This window comes from Moschus berezovskii, chromosome 9, assembly GCF_049115385.1.
Source record: "Moschus berezovskii isolate FMDL1 chromosome 9, NW_MosBer_1.0, whole genome shotgun sequence".
Lineage (NCBI taxonomy): Eukaryota > Metazoa > Chordata > Mammalia > Artiodactyla > Moschidae > Moschus > Moschus berezovskii.
Genome location: NC_142468.1, coordinates 18,354,104 through 18,377,740, shown reverse-complemented (window position 1 = coordinate 18,377,740; position 23,637 = coordinate 18,354,104). Strand labels below are relative to the sequence as shown.

The window sequence follows — 23,637 nt, the reverse complement described above, 5'->3', positions numbered from 1 at the left end:
TTTTGCATTTCTTTTCTTGGGGATGGTCTTATCACTACCTTCTGTATGATGTCAGGAACCTCTGTCCATAGTTCTTCAGGCACTGTCTATCAGCTCTAATCCCTGGAATCTATTTGTCACTTCCACTGTATAATGGTAAAAGATTTGATTTACCTGAATGGTCTAGTGGCTTTCCCTACTTTCTTCAATTTAAGTCTGAATTTTGCAATAGGGATGTACCTTATAATTCAATGATTGTTTATTTTTTAAGTTGTCCTTTTCCTCTTGTTGGACTTTTGCCTAAATCCACTAATCTCTGATTTCACCATCGAATAAGTTTAAGGCAGAGAAGAGGTGTCGGTGGGCGGGCAGATTCGTGTCCTGGAGAGCAGGACATCCTGTGCGTCCTGTTCTGGCCCGGGTGAACGATCTGGTGCTTTTAACCCCAGACGACTCAGGGGTGCAGGGTCGTTCCAAAGGCGGCTCAGTCACGAAACTTAACTTGACGCCAGACCACGCCTGATCTCGTGGTGTCTCCGGGCGCGCTCCAGTCGGCCTGAGACAAAACTCCAGCAGCCGTCCGCGCTTCCCCATTTAGAGTACGGACCTAAGCTGTGCGTTTGGGGATGACAGTGACCGTGACGCTGGAGCCCGCGGTCCGCTGCCGCTGGGACGAGCCCGTGCGCATCGCCGTGCGCGGCCTGGCGCCGGGGCAGCCGGTCACGCTGCGCGCGTCCCTGCGCGACGAGAAGGGCGCGCTCTTCAGGGCCCACGCGCGCTACTGCGCCGACGCCGCCGGCCTGCTGGACCTGGAGCGCGCGCCCGCGCTGGGCGGCAGCTTCGCGGGGCTCGAGCCCATGGGGCTCTTCTGGGCGCTGGAGCCCGAGAAGCCTTTTTGGCGATTTCTGAAGCGGGATGTGCAGACGCCCTTCGCCGTGGAGCTGGAGGTGCTCGACGGCCACGAGCCCGAGGCCCAACGGCTCCTGGCCCGGGTGGTGCACGAGCGCGACTTCCTGGCGCCCGGGGTGCGGCGCGAGCTGGCGAGCGCAGGCCGGGTGCGCGCCACGCTCTTCCTGCCGCCAGGTGAGCCGTCAGCATCCCTAACTGTTCATCTGTCTCTGTGCGAGAGGAAGGCAATAAGTTGGTAGCTCCTAGCATTCCAAAAGTACGTGGGGCCTGAAACTCTCCAGGAAACAGTACTGGACCGTTCGTTAGCTGTGGAGGTGATTCCGTTGTTCCGGAACAGAGGTCAGGGCAGAGATCACAAGGAAAGGGAGAAAAGATAGTTGTGATGGAAAAAAAAATTTATACGTAATTCCCAGTTTTTAATGTTTTCTTTCCAAATCTCTCAATTTTACAACTTTGCTGCTTAACTCTCACCATATATTAAAAGATTTAAGAAAATTAGGGGCCTTTCCTGGTGGCTCAGTGGTAAAGAATCCACCTGGGGCCACAAGTTCGATCCCTGATCGGGGAAGATCCCATATGCCTCCAGAGCAGCTGGTTCTATGTACTACACCTACTGAGCCTGTGTTCCACAACGAGAGGCCACCACAATGAGGGGCCAGTGTACTACAACTAGAGAACACAGCCCGCTCACCACAACTAAAGAAAAACCCACACAGCAACAAGGACCCAGCACAGTCCAAAAAAAAAAAAGATTTAAGAAAATTAGTATGAAGGAGGAAACCCTCTTGTTATCCACTGGAGATTTTTTGATATTGTTTAATTTGACCATTACATAAAAAACAATCAATGAAACTGTTAAAAGATGGTTATCTTCATTAGGAATCGGGCAAATGCAAAATAAAACTGATCTCAGTGGGAGGGCAGTGAGCCTTCCTGAAGAGAGATCGTAGTTCCCTGCCCAGGAACTGAACTTGGGTAACTTGGATGAAAACCAAGAGTCCTAACCACCAGACCACCAGGGGCTAAAGGCTAGAAGCAAAGTGGCCCTCCCTGGCTCTTGCCACTGTTTGAAAGCAAGAACGTTTCGAGGAGACAAAAACTGTAAAAACAGGTACAAAGATTATTAGAGACACAGCACAAAGTATGGGAGAGCACAGGGAGAGATAGGTTGTTTATTTAAGACAGAATCAAGGCAGAAATGCACACTGGAAGAGGAGTGTGGGCATCCTGAGTGAGGTGCACGCTAAGTCAAAAACTAGGCAGAAATGTACACCTGGAGAGAATCGGTATCGGCTCCTCTCTAAAGAGGAAGTGGGCAGTGAGTCGGAAGTCAGAAGCTCGCAGAGACACACACCAGGAGAGGAGTGTGGACGTCCTGAGTAAGGAGAAGCACAGCAAGTTAGAAACTAGGTAGAGATACACGCCTAGAGAAAAAAGGGTATGGGCATCCTGAGTGAGGAGCATAGCATAGAGCTGATGGAAATCACTTATGTAGGACAGTCCTTCCTGTTCATTGTTTCACTTTGGTCAGTTATCTTGTTTCTTGTCCTTGGACGCTCCGCAAGATGTGTGTGCAACTTTTTTCTAATGGATCCCACTGCAGAGGCCTGTGGGTGCATGTCTACACTTATTATGGGGACCCTTCCCTTTTTGACCCCTAATAAGTCTTCTTGTGCATGTGCAGACAGGGAAGTCTTCCTTGACCTCAAATGTGGGCATCATATCTCTTTGCTTTAGCAGAGCTCAGCTTTTGCCACTTGCTTTGTCTGTGGAGTGTGCTGAGAATAAAAGCTCAAATTTTACCCCACTTGACAAACACCAGGTGTCCAGTCCAGAGACCCTCTGTCTCCTAGCTCAGAACTACACACTACATTTCACACCCTCATAATTTAGAAGTCTAACATTACCAATGTTTGACCAGTATGTGGAGGAAAAGGAACTTCCATATACTAGTAAGAGAAATACAGTTATTCATCTACTCTGGGGAAAAAATTGCTTTTACTTAGTAAGTTGATTATGTCATTCTACTCCTGGTACACCAGTAGGAATTTATGTTTCTAAGAGCAAATTCAACAGAAACAGCCCAAATGTCCATCAATACTAAAACCGATGCATAAATTGAGATATTTACAGCACAAAAGTGACTGAACTAGAGTCACAGGAACCAACAGGATGAACCTCAGAAACAGTGTTGAATAAAACATCAAGTTCCCGAAGAACACATTCAGTAGCATTGCATTCAGATAACATTTTTTAAAAGGGCAAACCAAACAAAATGCCATTTAAAATGTGCTTCCAAGTGGTAAGACTTTAAAAAGCAAGAAACTGATAAATTTAGAATAGTGGAAAGTGAGGGAAGAGAAACAGCAACTCACAGGGCTTTGATGGTTAGAACTGAATTATTTCTTAAAGTTCTGGGTATAAACTACTTGCTTTATAATTATTCCTTAAAAATTGCACATTATATACAAACTTTTATGTAAATAATGAACATGTGAAATAACTAGAAGCATACGGTAGGTAGTTTTTTGAGTATGGCATAACACACTTGAGATTCATTTGTGTTGCTCCATGCATTTGCTAGTTCCTTCTTGTATCTTACAAGTTTCCATTATATGGATGTGCCACAGTTTGTTAATTCATTAGCCAGGTAGAGGACGTTTGAGTTTTGAATCTTTGGAGATTATGAATAAAGTCACTGCAAACACTTGAATCCATATTTCTGTGTGAACACAAGCTTTCATTTTTGGTGTAAATACATGGAAGTGAGATTACTGGGTCCTGACCTGCCTCTTGAGAAACCTGTATGCAGGTCAGGAAGCAACAGTTAGAACTGGACATGGAACAACAGACTGGTTCCAAATAGGAAAAGGAGTACGTCAAGGTTGTATATTGTCACCCTGCTTATTTAACCTATATGTAGAGTACATCATGGAGAAGGAAATGGCAACCCACTCCGGTGTTCTTGCCTGGAGAATCCCAGGGACGGGGGAGCCTGGTGGGCTTCCGTCTATGGGGTTGCACAGAGTCGGACACGACTGAAGTGACTCAGCAGCAGAGTACATCATAAGGAACGCTGGGCTGGAAGAAGCACAAGATGGAATCAAGATTGCCGGGAGAAATATCAATAACCTCAGCTATGCAGATGACACCACCCTTATGGCAGAAAGTGAAGAGGAACTAAAAAGCCTCTTGATGAAGGTGAAAGAGGAGAGTGAAAAGGTTGGCTTGAAGCTCAACATTCAGAAAACTAAGATCATGGCATCTGGTCCCATCACTTCATGGGAAATAGATGGGGAAACAGTGGAAACAGTGTCAGACTTTATTTTTGGGGGCTCCAAAATCACTGCAGATGCTGATTGCAGCCATGAAATTAAAAGACGCTTACTCCTTGGAAGGAAAGTTATGACCAACCTAGATAGCATATTAAAAAGCAGAGACATTACTTTGCCAACAAAGGTCCGTCTAATCAAGGCTATGGTTTTTCCCGTGGTCATGTATGGATGTGAGAGTTGGACTGTGAAGAAAACTGATCACCAAAGAATTGATGCTTTTGAACTGTGGTGCTGGAGAAGACTCTTGAGAGTCCCTTGGACTGCATGGAGATCCAACCAGTCCATTCTAGAGGAGATCGATCCTGGGTGTTCATTGGAAGGACTGATGCTAAAACTGAAACTCCAATACTTTGGCCACCTCATGCGACGAGTTGACTCACTGGAAAAGACTCTGAGGCTGGGAAGGATTGGGGGCGGGAGGAGACGGGGACGACAGAGAATGAGATGGCTGGATGGCATCACTGGCTCGATGCACATGAGTTTGAGTGAACTCCGGGAGTTGGTGATGGACAGGGAGGCCTGGCGTGCTGTGATTCACAGGGTCGCAAAGAGTCGGACACGACTGAGCGACTGAACTGAACTGAACCTAAGTGTATGTTTAAATTTATAAGAACTTGGTCAGCTGTTTTCCAGGGTGATTGTTTCATTTTGTATCCTCACTGTTGCCCTTAAAGATAAAAGTTAGTTACTTGAGTAGCAAAAACTGGGTTAATTTGGGAATAACAGAGAATTGTAATTTGGAAGAAGTATGCTATGGCAAAAACTGTAGGCAAGTCCAACAGGACAAGGAGAGGAATGCTATTTTACAGAGAAAAAGAAGGAAGTTGGGAGCTGTTGTTTTGAACAAAAATCAATCAAAGAAAAGTTTGGGGTGTCAACAATTTTTCATTGCTGAATTGCTGGAGTTGTCAATTTCTTGGAGGGGAGGCAATGTACATCTTTTCTGTTGGGGCCTGTAACTGATGATTCTTTCCTGTTGATGGTCCTTCTGTTGTGATCTATAAGGGACAATTATTCCTACAATTGATATGGAGTGGTACTGCATGGCAGTTCTCCAGTTCTGTCCTCCTGACTCCATTTTGGTGAGGTTTCCCTTTATTAATTTTCACAATTTCTCCCTTTTAATTAAGATTTTTCTCCAAAAACACCACCGATCAAGAGTCAGTGGTCTTTTGTCCTTCAATGTCTGGAAGAACCTTTCCTAGCTGTCATGTCCCTTGTTAGAGAGAAACTGCACAGATTAGAAACTTACTGAAGTCACATTTGAGTAACAAAGGAGGGGTAGGAGGGAGAACTTTCCAGCACTTTGCACCCATAATCCATATTTATCAAGCCCCTAAGCAATAGGGTACACCATTTGGGGTACATTGTTTTTACAAAGGTCTAGTGGGCAACACGGAGAAGGCAATGACAAGCCACTCCAGTACTCTTGCCTAGAAAATCCCATGGATGGAGAAGCCTGGTAGGCTGCAGTCCGTGGGGTCGCTAAGGGTCGGACACGACTGAGCGACTTCACTTTCACTTTTCACTTTCACACATTGGAGAAGGAAATGGCAACCCACTCCAGTGTTCTTGCCTGGAGAATCCCAGGGAAGGGGGAGCCTGGTGGGCTTCCATCTATGGGGTCACACAGAGTCGGACACGACTGACGTGACTTAGCAGCAGCAGCAGCAGTGGGCAACAAGTACAGAATCAAGAATAACAGGACAATTCCAAACTGTAGCCTGAAGGTAGCCAACTGAACAAATACTTGTTGTTTGTTCAGTCGCTAAGTCATGTCTGACTCTTTTCCAATCCCAATCCCCTCGGCTCTTCTGTTTATGAGATTTCTTAGGCAAGAATACTGGAGTCAGTTGCCATTTCCTTCTCCAGGGGAATTTTCCCAACCCAGGGATCACACCCGGGTCTCCTGCATTGATTCGCAAGTGGGTTCTTTACCACTGAGCCGCTAGGCACTTATTCTGATTTCGAGGGGTAAAGTTCTCTCTGTGGAAGTGAACCTAGAATCATGGATGTCTCCTGGAAGTTCCCATTTAAAACAGCCATGAGAGCAAAGTAGAATAGTGAATACAATAAGAGCACACAACATCTAAAAGAATTAACCCAGTGCATTTGGGAAGATATAGTGCAGGCATAAACACAAAGCAATAGCTAATGAACTCTTCATGAAGACAGCAAAACTTCGAAGATATTTTAAAAACAGTAGTGTAATCGCAAAAGAACTCTTTGGAAACAAATATGTTATCAGAGAGTAGCATGGTATGTAAGGTTGCAAGTTCAGTTATCCTGAATTCGGATAAGAATCCAGTCAGTTATCAATCCAGATTAAAAAAAGACATGTGAATCTTGAACTTTCTAATACTCCTGTCCCTGACATTTTGGCAAAGATGTCTCGTCAGATGTTTTCTGCTTCGGTTCTGGAAAATCTTTACTTTCAGGTCATCCTCTGGTATAAGGTCCAGTCAGGGTTTGGTGCTCTTTTGAGATGTGTCATGTGAAATGAAGAGCCTATTCCCTGGAGTTTGGCAGCACAAGGGTTGGTTAGCAGTACCTGAAAGTGGCCTTTCCAGTGAGATTAAACGAGACTCTTTGGAGGTATCTTTTCCAGTAAATGAAATATCTAAGTTACAAGATATGATGCTTAAGGTCTTCATCTCCTGTGGGGGTTCTGTGAAAAGACTGCTCTATCAAAGCATGTTTATTTTTAATGGAAGCAACTAGACCTTTACACTGTGATGTATACTTTTTTTTATCAGCTGTGAATCAAAAGATGCAGGGGTCGGGTATATTGGATGTCTTGTGACTTTCTCAAAGGGTGAGAGTTTTGAGTTCCAAAGAGGGTGGAACTGAGATTTAGAAGGACCAACAGCAATGCTTTTGGCCACAATATTTGGAGGGTTTTACAAATTTTGCCAATTGAGTCTTAAAGTGCCCTTAGTTTGTTTGACTTACCCTGAGGATTGAGAATAAGTGCAGTGAAAGTGTTGTGAAACCAGCCAAACCACAGACTTATTGACGTACTTGACCAGTTAAACAGGTTGCCTGATCTCTAGGCAGTTCAAGAGGGCTTCCTCAGGGAGGGATAATCTTTTACTAACAGAATTTTAGGAATTTTCTGACAGAGGTCCATCTAGTCAAAGCTATGGTTTTTCTAGTAGTCATGTATGGATGTGAGAGTTGGACGATAAAGAAAGCTGAGCACCGAAGAATTGATGCCTTTGAACCGGGGTGTTGGAGAAGAGTCTTGAGAGTCCCTTGGACTGCAAGGAGATCAAACCAGTCAATTCTAAACGAAACCAGTCCTGAATATTCATTAGAAGGACTGATGCTAAAGCTGAAACTCCAATACTTTGGCCACCAGATGGGAAGAACTGCCTCACTGGAAAAGACCCTGATGCTGGGAAAGACTGAAGGCAGGAGGAGAAGGGATGACAGAGGATGAGATGGTTGGATGGCATCACTGACTCGATGGACATGAGTTTGAGCAAGCTCTGGGAGTTGGTGATAGTGGAGGTGATGGAATTCCAGTTGAGCTATTTCGAATCCTGAAAGATGATGCTGTGAAAGTGCTGCACTCAATATGCCAGCAAATTTGGAAAACTCAGCAGTGGCCACAGGACTGGAAAAGGTCAGTCTTCATCCCAATCCCAAAGAAAGGCAATGCCAAAGAATGCTCAAACTACCACACAATTGTACTCATCTCACACGCTAGTAAAGTGATGCTCAAAATTCTCCAAGCCAGGCTTCAGCAATATGGGAACTGTGAACTTCCAGATGTTCAAGCTGGTTTTAGAAAAGGCAGAGGCACCAGAGATCAAATTGCCAACATCAGCTGGATCATGGAAAAAGCAAGAGAGTTCCAGAAAAACATCTATTTCTGCTTCATTGACTATGCCAAAGCCTTTGACTGTGTGGATCACAATAAACTGTGGAAAATCCTGAAAGAGATGGGAATACCAGACCACCTGACCTGCCTCTTGAGAAACCTGTATGCAGGTCAGGAAGCAACAGTTAGAACTGGACATGGAACAACAGACTGGTTCCAAATAGGAAAAGGAGTATGTTAAGGTTGTATATTGTCACCCTGCTTATTTAACTTATATGCAGAGTACATCATGAGGAACACTGGGCTGGAAGAAGCACAAGCTGGAATCAAGATTGCCAGGAGAAATATCAATAACCTCAGATATGCAGATGACACCACCCTTATATCAGAAAGTGAAGAGGAACTCAAAAGCCTCTTGATGAAAGTGAAAGAGGAGAGTGAAAAGGTTGGCTTGAAGCTCAACATTCAGAAAACTAAGATCATGGCATCTGGTCCCATCACTTCACGGGAAATAGATGGGGAAACAGTGGAAATAGTGTCAGGCTTTATTTTTGGGGGCTCCAAAATCACTGCAGATGGTGATTGCAGCCATGAAATTAAAAGACGCTTACTCCTTGGAAGGAAAGTTATGACCAACCTAGATAGCAGAGACATTACTTTGCCAACCAAGGTCCATCTAGTCAAGGCTATGGTTTTTCCCGTGATCATATATGGATGTGAGTTGGACTGTGAAGAGGGCTGATTGCAAAAGAATTGATGCTTTTGAAGTGTTGTGCTAGAGAAGACTCTTGAGAGTCCCTTGGACTGCAAGGAGATCCAACCAGTCCATTCTAAAGGAGATCAGTCCTGGGTGTTCATTGGAAGGACTGATGTTGAAGCTGAAACTCCAATACTTTGGCCACCTCATGCGAACAGTTGACTCACTGGAAAAGACTCTGATGCTGAGAGGGATTGGGGCAGGAGGAGAAGGGGACAACAGAGAATGAGATGGCTGGATGGCATCACTGACTCGATGGACACGAGTTTGAGTGAACTCCGGGAGTTGGTGATGGACAGGGAGGCCTGGCGTGCTGTGATTCATGGGGTCGCAAAGAGTCAGACTCGACTGAACTGTTGGGCCAGCCTTTGCCCAAACCAACGTCTGGGTGGGCGACCCTGGGACCCAAGCACCACGCCAACAGATGCAATCAGCAAGAGGATTTTATTGAACGTTTGCGCAAACGGGCCCTCTGCATCAAAAGCGAGCCGAGGACCCCTAGCAACAGTTACAGACAGGTTTTAAAGCCCAAAATTTATATAATTAGCATATCACACGGGTATGCAGCTCAGGGACTTTCTTTTCAAAACGTGAGCCTCTGGGGAGGGGCTGTTTTTTTTTCCTTCCTCAAGGCTCTTTTGGTTGCTCAAGTCCCAGGAACTTGTGAAAGTGTGAGCAAATGTTGGATTGCCCAAGTCCCAGGAACTTGTGAAAGTGTGAGCAAATGTTGGATTGACGTTTACACCGGGGGGGGGGGGGGCGGTGTTTCATTCCCTCCTCTTGGTGTGGACAGATTTTAACCCTAAAATCTCAGAGAACTTCTGATTCTGTGGCTTTTAAGGCTTGGTATTGCTGGGTTAGCCCTGAGTCCAGTCCCCCCACACTGGTAGAACAAGACACCCGCAGCAATGCAAAAGCAAGAATGGGGCCCATTTTTAGCTTGAGCTAGGGCTCTCAACAGAACGACTGAACTGAACTGAGGGAAGCCTGGCATGCTGTAGTCCATGGGGTTGCAAAGAGTTGGACATGACTGAATGACTGAACTGAACAGAATTTTAGCTATAGAAGAAGTGGTGACCTGTCTACAGGGGAAAGTTTCACTCCAGTGAGAAAAATACAAACCATGACTAAAACATATTTAGTTTTGTGAGACAGAGGAAGCTGAATGAAATCCATTTACAAAACTCCCATGTTCAATGAGATCAGTGGTAAGTAGTGGGAATTTTTGAATTTCTGGTAAAACCAGATTGTTGGCTTTTTTTAAAGTAAAGTATGTAGGGACTGGGCCATAAGAGAAGTATTTGGAATCCAGTTTTGACAGTGGGCAGCTAGCCCAAGAAAACCTCATTATTGGCACTTAATTATAGATTTCTGGATGTACAGGATGCCCCAGATCTACCTAGAACCAAAAGGAATCTGTTTTCCATAATCAGGTGCCCTAAATATCCAACTTGCATCAGAGGAAACTGCAGTTTTTCTTTAGAGACTTTCTGTCCTTTGAAGGCTGAAAGTTTTAACGGGTGGATGCTCTCTTGCCATGAAGAGTTTTACAGAGAGCAGAGAAGCAAATCATTCATGTACTGTGACAAAGTAAAGCCTGGAGAAAAGTTTATATCACCCACATCAGCTTTCAAGACTTGTAAAAAGTAAGAGGAACTGTCTGGGACATTGCTGTCCTGGTGAATTGCCTTTTTTCCTACGTGAAAACAAATATGCATTCACTCACCTCATTAATTAAAATACTAAAGAATGCACTGTATAAATCAGTTATGGTGAAAAAATTGCTTTCATTGGGACTAGATATCAGTAGTGTATGGGACTTAGGAACAACAAGGCGACAAGGGATAACCATGTTTTTTTGCTCATAACTCTTGGACAAACTTCTCGCCCCATGTATTGGGTTTTCTCATAGCCTAAATGGGCTTCTCAGGTGGCACAGTGGTAAAGAACCTGCCTGCCAATGCAGGAGACCTGAGTTCGATCCCTGGGTTGGGAAGATCCCCTGGAGAAAGGGATGGCAACCCACTCCAGTACTCTTGCCTGGGAAATCCCATGGACAGAGGAGCCTGGCAGGCTGCAGTCCATGAGGTTGCAAAGAGTCAGAAGCAACTGAGCACACACAATCTAAATAGCAGTGTTCCAGGGACTAGGGGATAATGAGGCCCTGAGAATTTTAATCCTCTATTATAGGTTTGATGCCTTGCAGGAATTCTTTATTTCTAGGATACTGATTGATTCAGGGAGAAGTTTGAATGTTGTTTGAATTCAACATTCAACATCTGTTTGAATGTTGATAGAAGTTGCATCATGGATGCCTCTAATATCAGCTGAAGATTTTACCTGTAAAGAGGATGATGGTAGCTATCAAATAGGGACAATTATCATTGTCCTCCAGATTCAGCTACAGTGCCATCAAAAATGGAGCTAATAAAATATGTCAAAGTGAAAATATTACTTGCTCAGTCATGTCCAACTCTTTGTGACTTCATGGACTATAGCTCACCAGGCTCCTCTGTCCATGGAATTCTTCAAGCAAGAATACTGGAGTGGGCTACCATTCCCTTCTCTAGGGGATCTTCCTGACCCAGGGGTCAAACCCGGGTCTACTGCATTGCAGGCAGATTCTTTACCGTCAGAGCCACCAGGAAAGCCATCAGAAATGGAGTCAATAAAAGATGTCAAAGGGTCACTTAATTCACTTGGTTGGCTATTCTGATTGCTACTGTCAGATTCCAGTATTATCTCTCTGTTTGGGGAGAGAGAAATTCCAGCATGATATTTTTCTAAGTCTCAGTCTAATAAATGAATAGGGGCAGAGGAACTCAGGAGAAAAGGGTGTATTCTGTCAAGGAAACAAAAGGAAATAGGTTCAGAGACAGGAACTTCTTAAGATTCATTAGAGATTCCAACTAATTGAACTATTTTAGAACTCCAAAGCAGAGGCTGCTTTACAGAAGTGGGGTTGAGTACTAGCAGTGTAGCTCTGGTGTCATTAAGGGTAGAAAGAGCTTCATCCTTAATCTGGAGAAATGTTTCCCCAGGTCAATCAAGATGGAGGATTGGGAAGAGCCCCTGTAGTTCCTTGAAGCCCCATCATTCGAAATTAGGAGGACACTGGAAAGGTTGGCTAGAAGGCTGAAGGCACCTTGAGTGCTAAAATTCTTCAGTGTCCTGTGTCTTCCCAATAATAGGAGCAACTAGGTTTGGGGCTCTATTTAGGGACCTTCATTTGCCAGAGTTGAAAATTAAGAAATCTAGTAGTCTTTCTTATCAGTTGACTCATCTACCTTGCAAGTGAACTGATGTGCCAAATTAAATCTGGAGTGGACACATTCCATCCTGCTTATTTAAAATAAAGAGGAACATCCTGGTTCAGCACATAATAGAGTTAAAGTTTACCTGAGTGGATTCACCACCTGAAGGAAAACAAGAATTTGCTTTGTAAACATTCCAAGAATAATCCTAATCCTCTGTTGAGATCCTTTAATGGACCGGAACCTGGTAGTACGGAGTCGACCAATAAGGAAGTAAAGGAAAGAGAAAGAGGCTGATCTTCCTTGGTTTACGCAGAAAGCCAATAAAGCCTCTGGCACGGGGCTTGCTCTGTTCACGAAGGCCTCAGGCGCCCTCTCGATGGGGTGAAAGCGCAGAGCACCTTCTCGAGAGGGTCTTAGAAGTCCAGGCAGGAAAGTGAACCCAGAGAGCCTCTACGCTCCAGGAATTAGCCTGAAAAAGACAGAGAGAGAGAAAAAGAAAGCAAGACATGGGACCAGAGCTCTGATAGAGCAAAGGCGTTTTAATCAACATGGTGTGGGCATATATACTGTAGTTATTCTCAGCAAAGATAAAGATTAAAATTCCAGACTTACAAAACATAGGCAATCCATATTAAAGAGAGTTGTAAATAATCACTTTTACCATATGGTTCATAAAAAGGAAGAGGGTATTTACCACCGTATAGAAAAACTAATGAAGGAAATGCCTGGATTCCTCAGCCCCCGGGAGAGGCTTGCCTCTCCTCTTAATTCCCGAATATTCAGGAATTAATAAGGAACAGAGAATTCCTGACAGATCCAAAACAGCACACAGGTCCTGTTATGCTTCCTGAGAATCCTCATGAACAGGTTCATCAGATTTTTGTGTGCAAGTCTGAATTTTGTTTCAATCAGTAGTTTTAGGAAAAGCTGCTGTAACTGCTCAGTAGAGGTTTCCAGAAAATATTCTAGCATTTGGCCAAAAGTTAGGGGTTTTTCTGAATTCTGTTTGGGCTGTTCCCATCAGACAACCTTAATCACATGTTTGGGTTGACCCTCACCACAAGCAGGTGGACTAAGTGATAAAAATCTAAGCAACCTCGTTGGGAAGTTTGAATGAACTGTGTTAGACTCTTCAGCAAATCTGTGAGGGTTCTCAGTTACTTTAGGAAACTCTTCAACTATGACTCTCAATTCAGCCTTAGTCTATGGAACATAAGAAAAATAGGGTTTATCTGGGTGCTCGGAAGACATAATTTTAGAGAGGCAGATTCTGAAATGTTCAGAGGAGGAGGGAGTAGAGAGAAGTGCCAAGAGAAAGAGAAATTCAGTGAGAGCGTTCAGTTCAGTCGCTCAGTCGTGTCTGACTCGTTGCGATCCCATGAATCACAGCACGCCAGGCCTCCCTGTCATCACCAACTCCCGGAGTTCACTCAAACTCATGTCCATCGAGTCGGTGATGCCATCCAGCCATCTCCTTCTCTATCGTCCCCGTCTCCTCCTGCCACTAATCCTTCCCAGCCTCAGAGTCTTTTCTAATGAGTCAACTCGTCGCATGAGGTGGCCAAAATATTGGAGTTTCAGCTTTAGCATCAGTCCTTCCAATGAACACCCAGGATTGATCTCCTTTAGAACGGACTGGTTGGATCTCCTTGCAGTCCAAAGGACTCTCAAGAGTCTTCTCCAGCACCACAGTTCAAAAGCATCAGTTCTTCGGCGATCAGCTTTCTTCACAGTCCAACTCTCACATCCATACATGACCACTGGAAAAACCACAGCCTTGACTATATGGACCTTGGTCAGCAAAGTAATGTCTCTGCTTTTTAATATACTATCTAGGTTAGTCATAACTTTCCTTCCAAGGAGTAAGCGTCTTTTAATTTCATGGCTGCAATCAGCATCCGCAGTGATTTTGGAGCCCAAAAAGATAAAGTCTGACATTTCCCCATCTATTTCCCATGAAGTGATGGGACCAGATGCCATGATCTTAGTTTTCTGAATGTTGAGCTTCAAGCCAACCTTTTCACTCTTCTCTTTCACTTTCATCAAGAGGCTTTTGAGTTCCTCTTCATTTTCTGCCATAAGAGTGGTGTCATCTGCATATCTGAGGTTATTGATATTTCTCCCGGCAATCTTGATTCCAGCTTGTGCTTCTTTTTAGTGCTCCATAATTATTTGAATTATCTATTATTATAATTTATTCTGTTTTTAATTAATAAATGATTACCTAGTGTGGAAAAAAAGAATACAAAATATCAAAAAATGTTATCAGATTTGAGTTTCTAATTTAAGAATGGAAGTGAACATCATAGTTGTAAATTAGTATACTAGTTAGAGAATTACTTAGATGAAAACTACAAAAAATTTTCAAAGCAAATATGTTTTTAGTTCTTGAATCTTCTTGAATGAGGAAGGAGTTTCCTAGTGCAAATGTATTTTAATTACTTTTTTCATTTTCACATATGGACTTTGTGATTTAGTTGTTTTGAAAGCTGGTATAACCTCATTTAGATGAATTTCATAAGTGACTTTAATATAGATTAGCATGCAAATGAATGATTTAGTTTTGTATTACTTTATATAAATACACATTAAACTTACTAAACTTTTCTAAAGCTGAATGTGTTTAAAATAAAAGATACTTTATGATCATGGTGTTTTGGTTTTTCAACTTTCTTTTTCAATAAAGAATCTTCTGACAGCTGTTTTCTCTTGAAACTCAAAAACAGTGCTCCTTTTGCTTAGTCAGATTTTTCTTTTATCCCACTCTGAGGCAGATGTCATTTCCATTTTACAGATGAAGAAACCAAGACTCAGAGAAATTCTTTGCATGGTACCTGTAGAGCTGCGCTTCAGTCTCCCCACATCCAGTTTCTTTTCTCTTTGTTAAGCTCTCTGCAGGGTAACAGCCCCAGCCACAGAGAAAGGAAGTGGCTCCTCTTTCTTCTACCAAAGTTTTCAGTGGTTTTCCTGGACTTGAAGTGTGAGGGTAGGGGTGGTTTCAGGGCACTAATGTTAAAAGTATAGTTCTGGAACCATGTTTAAATCCTGGCCTTTACTTAGTAGTGAGAGAGTCATTTCCTAGGCAGGTTGATAAGAAGTCTAGGGGTCCCCAAGGAAAGAGGGGTCTGGAATTCTCAAGGAGGAAGAAAGGACAAACTTTTCTTTCCTCTACATTCCTTAGGATTATATAACAATAATGTATGCTGCCTGAGGACAGTTCAGTTCAGTTCAGTTGTTCAGTCGTGTCCGACTCTTTGTGACCCCATGAATCACAGCACGCCAGGCCTCCCTGTCCATCTCCAACTCCTGGAGTTCACTCAAACTCACCTCCATCGAGTCGGTGATGCCATCCAGCCATCTCATTCTCTGTTGTCCTTGTCTCCTCCCGCCCCCAATCACTCCCAGCATCAGAGTCTTTTCCAGTGAGTCAACTTGACGCATGAGGTGGCCAAAGTATTGGAGTTTCAGCTTTAGCATCAGTCCTTCCAATGAACACCCAGGATTGATCTCCTTTAGAATGGACTGGCTGGATCTCCTTGCAGTCCAGGGGACTCTCAAGAGTCTTCTCCAGCACCACAGTTCAAAAGCATCAATTCTTCGGCGATCAGCTTTCTTCACAGTCCAACTCTCACATCCATACATGACCACTGGAAAAACCATAGCCTTGACTAGACGGACCTTGGTTGGCAAAGTAATGTCTCTGCTTTTTAATATGCTATCTAGGTTGGTCATAACCTTCCTTCCAAGGAGTAAGCGTCTTTTAATTTCATGGCTGCAATCAGCATCCACAGTGATTTTGGAGCCCAAAAAAATAAAGTCTGACACTGTTTCCCCATCTATTTCCCATGAAGTGATGGGACCAGATGCCATGATCTTAGTTTTCTGAATGTTGAGTTTCAAGTCAACCTTTTCACTCTCCTCTTTCATCAAGAGGCCTCTGGATTAAACCTTCTGGCTAATTCTGTTATCTTAAAATGTAAATTATGGGAGTAGGTCTGGTGAGGTCTTTACAACCTCCAGACATTCTTTGGATTCACTGGAGAGTATATAACTCCATGGCTACCACTAGCAAGCGGGTACTCTTTCTGCCCCCTTCTGATGCCTATGTCAGAAGCTTTCTCTATCTCCTTTATACTTTAATAAAACTTTATTACACAAAAGCTCTGAGCGATCAAGCCTGGTCTCTGGCCCTGGATTGAATTCCTCTCCTCCGGAGGCCAAGAATCCTGGTGTCTTTTGTGGTTCAGCAACAACCTTTCAGTAGTATGGTTTTGCAGGAGCTGACAGGCAACTTAAAATGCCTACACCCCCTTCCCTTGATTATTAACAATGAGCATGTGATTTTCCCTCCTCCCTTCCTCTTTCCATATTTCTCTTTCCAGCACTTTCTGTAAATAGAATGTTCCATGACAGTTGAAGGAATCTCCCATTAACCAAGCTGGAGAGTCAGGCTTCTCTAGAGATTCTGGGGCTGATCTTGAGGGATAAAAGGCAGAAGCAGCAGAAATTTGGGGGCCAATAAATGACCAAGTAAAACTGCCAACCACATGTTTCAAAAGCTACAAAGATGATTCCCTCTTTAAATTCTTATTAGTAGGAGAATCTAACAAAAGGGGACTAGAGATGCCATAGGCTTAAGTTTTGGAGGGAGATGTGATATACTATGATGTGAAGATTAGAAAAAAATTCAGATAATGGCCTTTGATATGGGTCTTAACAGATAGGATCTCTCTTTTTCTAAATCTAAAGTAATAAAAATTCATAGAAAACTTGGAAAATAGAGAAAATTATTCAGCAGAAAAGGAACTGCATATAATCCATTCACTAGAAACTAACGCACTCAACATGTCAGAATATTTCCATTTTCCACTAGGCTTTTTGTTGTATGTTGAGTTTTTACTCAAGTGTACATCCTTTTTACTTTAATATCATATGGTGATTATTTTACCATGTTATTATTATATTCTTCAAACACACGACTTTTTAAAAACAGTAATGTGTATTCTACTGATTGGTGCTGCTACCCTTCATTTAATCAATCCTCTGTTGTTAGCCCTTGACATTGTTGATAGTTTTTCTTTATAAAGTCTGTTCTGAGATGAAGGGACACACATATTGCACCAATGTTAGCAACATGTGTGTTTCATACAGTGTCCTTGATGGTGCAGTTGGTCATTTCTGGTATGGTTGGTCTTTGGGTGTCACTGATTATTTCTTTAAGAGAGATTCTTTGAAAGGAAATTACTGTGCATACCAGAAATGACCAGCTGCACCATCAAGGACACTGTATAAAACATCCATGTTGCTAACAGTGGTGCAATATGTGTGTATGTGTGCCTTTGTGTCTAATCCTTATTAATTTCATAAATTTTATGGTTTGAAAAGATAATCTCATATTATTGTATTTTTTTTCATGTAATAAATTTATTATATTTTATTACATTTTTCCACTTTTCTCTTAAATTCCAACTGTATACTATATAATCAACTGCTGTTCCAGAAATAAAACATTTTAAACACAAAAATATAAATTTTGCTTCTTAAAAGTGCATACACTTTGAATAATAAAACATACAAATAAATAACAGAAGTCAGTGACACATCTCATGCACTTGTTCTAAAATAATTTAAAATGTATGATACACTTTGTTTCCAGCCTCAAGGAAAGACATCCTATTTTTGTTGTTGTTGCTGTTACTAAAGTTGAATATCTCCGCCTCTTATTGGGAAAATATCTGTATTCCTTTTAAACTACATTTCCCATTCCTTCAGAATGTTCTCCTATTTATTCATGACCTACAGCACCATTTGATTATGTATTACAAAGTAAATAATTCTCATATATGTTGACCACATTACATCATCTTGTTATCTGCTATTTACATGTATGTGTGTGAATATACGTACGTGTTAAGGTTTGCAAGATGAGTTGATGATGGAAGGTGGAAATGATAAGAAATATGTATATGCTTGCACCTTTCTCCCAACTTCCAACACAGAGTTCCTAAAACTCTTGTAAATACCTAAGTGATAGCAGCACTAGTAGCATCTTTTGTTCTATTGAGGTGACTCTAGGTGGGCTCCTGGATGGGGACTGCATGGGCACTAGTAACCAAAAAGACCAATCCATGATTAGAAGCTTGGAATTTTCAGCTGTCTCTCCCAATTTTCCAGAGAGACAAGAGGCCAGAAACTGAGTTAATAACTGAGCATGCCTATGTGAGGAAAGGGCTTCCCTGGTAGCTCAGCTAGTAAAGAATCCTCCTGCAATGCAGGAGACCCTGGTTTGATTCCTGGGTCGAGAAGTGCTCCTGGAGAAGGGATAGACTACCCACTCCAGTATTCTTGGGCTTCCAAGATGGCTCAGACAATAATCTTCCTGCAATGTGGGAAACCTGGGTTAGATCCCTGGTTTGGGAGGATCCCCTGGAGAAGGGCATGGCAACCCAGTCCAGTATTCTTGCCTGGAGAATCTCCATGGACAGCGGGGCCTGGCAAGCCACAGTCAATGGGGTCGCACAGAGTTGGACACGACAGAGCAACTAAGCATATGTGAGGAAGCCTTCATAAAAATCCCAACAGTACAGGGTTTGGAGAGCTTTCAGTTTGGCGAACACATCCACACTGATAGGGAGACATACCTCAGCTTCACAGGGACAAAAGTTCCTTCACTGGGACTCTCCCAGACCTCCCCCAATGGAACTCTTCATCTGGCTGTTCCTCTGTATCCTTTATCATATTCTTCAATAAGGTAGTTGATGTAAGGGTTTCCCTGAGTTTGGCAAGCTGCTCTGGCAAATCAGTAGAACCTGAGGAAGACGTTGTAGAAACCTCGGATTTATAGCCTGATCACAGAGAGATTGTGGGTAACCTGGGGACCTACTACTTGCAATTGGCAGCTGGGGTGGGGCGAGAGCAGTTTTGTGGGACTGAGACCTTAACCTCAGGGAACTTGACACCATCTCCAGGTAGACAGTTTTAGAACTGAATTAAATTCTAGGACATCAGTTGGTTGTCTCAAAGATTTACACCACACATATGGTGACCAGAAGTCTCAGAATTGCAGTGTTCTGAGTAGTAAAGGAGTCACACAGAAGAGACACAGGAGGAGAACAGTAGGTTTTTCCTAATATACACAAGGTATTTTAGGAAGTGGAAATGATTGCTGAGATACACAATTCAGTTGATGAGCTCAAAAACAAAATAGACATGGCTAGTAGTCAAATTAGGATTCATAAGAAAACTTAAGAAATCTCTCACAATTTCCAGAAATAAAGAGGTAGGATATGTATGAGAAAAAAATTAAGGCATAGACGATTGTAAACCACAATCTGTTCTACTAGCAGCAATGGTCTTGGTTTTGAATTAACAAATATACAAAACAGAATAGGCTTCACCAAGCACCAAGTTTACTTAGATTTAAAAATTCAGGATAAGAGAAAACACAACCACAGTATAGTCATCATGCTCTCAGGAAGCATGTGCTCACACAAGATGAGGCTGAGTATTGTGTAGACAACCTTTGGCTTCAGATTAAAAGGCTCTATACAGAAGTGAATAGAAAATTGTTAAAATTTTCCAACGGTGTACTGAAGAATTAATACTAACAAACAAGAGCCTGGCTTTTGCTGTTGGCCACTAGAAGGCTTCCCCGTGGCTCAATGGTAAAGAACCCACCCATCAGTGCAGGAAACACAGGAGACTCTGGTTCAATAGTGGGTCAGGAAGATCTCCTGGAGGAGGGCGTAGCAACCCACTCCAGTATTCTTGCTGGGAAAACCCCATGAACAGAGGATCCTGGCAGGTTAGAGTCCATGGGGTCGCAAAGACTCAGACACGACTGAGCAGCCCTGGCAAACTAACATACTGCAAAAAAATTTTTTTTTTTAACTCATAAGAGCCTTTTTTATTTGAGGCAAAGAAAAGTCTAGCTGATAGGATTACAGTTCCGAGCAATCAAAACCCCATTGTTAGAGGCACTATTCTGATTTTGTAAATTCAATTTAGAAAAGAATATTTGGGTTGCATGTTCCCCAGACTAGAAAGGCAAAGGAAAACTGAAGAGACTTCTACTAATCTACTGATTCTGCTCTTTGGACCCAACACCAAGCTGGCCGAGCCCTCACTGGTTTGTCTAGAAATCACTGACCCACCACTGAGGGACACAGGCCAAATTATGCTACACACAAGAAAAGTGAGGTGGGAGACGGCAGGTCACCTGGGCAAGGGCAGGCACCTGCAGCTTCAAAACTCCTTCAAAACTCCTTGTGAAAGGGGTAATCCCTGTGGGAGGCACAGCTCACCAAGGCACAGGTCCTCCAGTCCCTGTTGTAGCTGAGCAAGGTGTTCATATCCTCCTTGTCCAGTTCAAAGTCAAAGACCTGGAAGTTCTCAGAATGCGTTCAGGCGTTACCGACTTGGGGATCACGATCAGGTTCCTCTGCATGGGGAATTGGATCAGTACCTGGGCTGTGGTTTTATTGTGCTTGTCTGCAATTGCTTTGATCATGGGGTCCTCCAGTATGGAAGGGTCCTCAGGTTTGGCCCAGGGCCTGTTGAGAGAGCCGAGGGGACTATAGGCAGTCACCATAATGCCTTTGGAGTTGCAGTACTGGATTAACTTCTCCTGAGTGAGGTATGGGTGGCACTCGATCTGGTTAACCACCGGCTTGTACTTTAAGCCAGGTTTGTTTAAGATCTTCTCCACTTGGAGATAGTTGAAGTTGGAGACTCCAATAGCTTTCACCAGCCCTTCCATGGCTGTCCAGATATCCACGAAATCTTTCTCACTGGGACTCACGTTGCTGTCCTCATCCAACAGGAAGAAGTCTTTCCCAGGCTTGAAGCCCGTGGGCCAGTGGATGAGGTAGAGGTCCAAGTAGTCCAGCTTCAGGTCGCTGAGCGTCTTCTGGCAGGCACCTTTCACCAGGTCCTTGTCGTGATATGTGCACCACAGCTTGCTGACTATGAAGAGGTCCTCACGCTTCACCACCTTCTCCTGCAGCTTTGCCTGGAGGGCCAAACCCACCTCGTTCTCGTTCTGGTACACGTGGGCACAGTCAATGTGACTGTACCTTCACAGTCTCCGTCACTTTGCCTGGAGGGGAATTCCAGGTGCCCAACCCCAAGATGGGCATCTTGGCGCCGGTGTAGAGCATGATGTGGTTGGCCATGACTGCTTGAGCTCCGCTGACTGGGATCAGAGAACCGTCCATACTGCAAATTGATCTACAGATTCAATCTAAACTCCATCAAAATTCCAGCAAGTTTCTTTGCAGAGACTGGTAAATTGATCAAAATTCCTATGGAAACTCAAGAAACCCATAATCTTGACAAAGAATAATAAAACTGGAAAATTCACAATGACCAATTTTAAAACTTGCTAGAAAGCAACACTAATTAAAACAGTGTGGTACATGCAAAAGAACAGACAAAAAGATCAATGGGATAGAAATGAGATTCCAGAATAAGTCCTGACATTTACCACACTTACAGTCAATTGATTTTTGACAAGAAAACTCAAAGGAGAAAGAATGATCTTTTCAACAAATTGTGTTGACACAAAAGAATATCCATATGGAAAGGATGAATTTCAATCCTACCTCACAGCAAACACAAGAATGAACTCAAAACTGATTAAAGGTGTAAATTTAAGAGCTCAAATTATAGAATTCTTTGAAGATATAGAAGCAAATCTTTGTAACTTTGGATTAGATAATGGTTTGATACCAAAGCATAAGCAAAAACAGACAAAATAAATGAATTAGACATCAAATTGGAAACCTTTAGGCACCAAAAGATACTGTTAGGTAGTTAGAATAGGAAAAAGGAGTCCAGAATGATGGTGGCTAAAAGACAAGGAAGGGAAAAACCCGCGAAAATAAAACAAAGGAAAGTCCTAGGACCGGAGTGAGAACCTCAGGTAGAACAAACAGCACTCCTGGCTAGCCCAGTTTACATAGGGCAGACCCAGGGGGAGGAAAAAACATATAAAAAGAGGAGCCAAAGGGCCAGGGGTCTCTCTCCCACATGCATGCACTCTCTCTCTCTTCTCTTCGTGTCTTTTGGGTCGGCATGCCCTCACGCCTTGAGGATGTATTTTCCTTTTATTTTCTAACTAAAACTGAGCTGTAACACGGAGCTGTAACACTGATCTGTCTGAAAGCTGTGACACTGTCTGTCCGAGTGCTGAGACAGGTTCTGTTCAAGGGCTTTAATGTCTGTCACCTCAAATTTTTGTTGTGACGAGACAGAACCGAGGAAATTACACACTCCCCTGACAATACCATTAAAAAATTGAAAAGACATCTCACACAATGGTAAGAAATCACATATGTGTTAGAGACTTGGACCTAGAATATATAAAGAACTCTTTCAATTCAACAGTAAAAAGCAGCAAGAGAAAAGCAACTAGAAACATATATAAGAATTCCCATAAAAATTTCAGCTGAGGAACTTCCCTGGTGGTCCAGTGGTAAAGAATCCACCTACCAATGCAGGGGACATGGCTTTGATCCCTGGTTCAGGAAGATGTCACATGCCAAGGGGTAATTAAGCCCCTGAGCCACAACTACTGAAGCCTATGTTCCCTAGAACCTGTGCTCCCCAACAAGAGAAGCCACCACAATAAGAAGCCTGCACACTGCAACTAAAAAAGCCCACACAAGTAGCAACCGAAGATCCAGAGCAGACAAAAATAAAGATACAAAAATTATTATTTTTTAATTGCCAGCTGACTTTTCAGCAGAAATGGCTTACCTGGTAGCTAGCTCAGACAGTAAAGAATCCACCTGAAATGCAGGAGACCCAGGTAGATGTGGGTTTGATCCCTGGGTTGTGAAGATCCCCTGGAGAAGGGAATGGCAACACATTCCAGTATTATCTGGGAAATCCCCTGGGCAGAGGAGCCTGGTGGGCTACAGTCTATGGGGTTGCAGAGAGCCAGACACGACTGAATGACTAAGCACAGCAGATAAGAAGGAAACAGCATGATATACTTTTAAATGATGAAAGGAAAAAATCTACAACCAACAACACTGTACTCAGGAAGGCTATCACTCAGATTTGAAGGACAGATAAAGAATTTTAAAGATAAGCAAAAACTAAAAAAAGTTCAGTATCACTAAACTGCTTGAGAAGAAATGCTTTAAAAAATTCTCTAAGTAGAAAAGGCCACAACTAGAAATATTAAAAGTATGAAAAAAAATCTCATTGGTAAAGGCACAAAAAAAGCAGTGTAGTTCAGCCATTTACCAAGCAAGGTTAAAAGACAAAGTAATCAAATCATCTATATCCACAATAAATAGGTTAAGATATACATGAAAGGATGTAAAATATGATGTCACAAACAGTAAGTGGTGGGGTGGGGTGGTGAGGGTAGACATGACGGGTGGTTAAAACGTGTCTGACATTAAGAGATCAGAAACTTAAAATAATAAAATATATATCCATAAATAAACCTCCTGGCCAGCACAAACAGAATTACATAACAGACAAATAGGAAAGAATGGAATCTAAAAATGAAACTAAATATAGTCATCAAGTCACAAGGGAAGAGAGAAACAAAGAAAAAAC

General features: G+C 42.8%; 1 protein-coding gene and 1 pseudogene across 1 annotated transcript; one reads left to right on the top strand and one right to left on the bottom strand.

Moving 5' to 3' along the window:
• The first annotated feature begins 264 nt into the window (after positions 1–264).
• Positions 265–21,018, top strand: LOC148776401 (peroxisomal succinyl-coenzyme A thioesterase-like). Its single transcript, XM_088839463.1, has 2 exons — positions 265–1,062; positions 20,885–21,018. Exons 1-2 carry the CDS (start codon positions 606–608, stop codon positions 20,905–20,907), a joined length of 480 nt encoding a protein of 159 aa, XP_088695589.1. The 5' UTR covers positions 265–605; the 3' UTR covers positions 20,908–21,018.
• On the bottom strand, positions 20,312–21,278 carry LOC129563566 (aldo-keto reductase family 1 member B1 pseudogene; annotated as a pseudogene).
• Between the last annotated feature and the right edge of the window lie 2,359 nt (positions 21,279–23,637).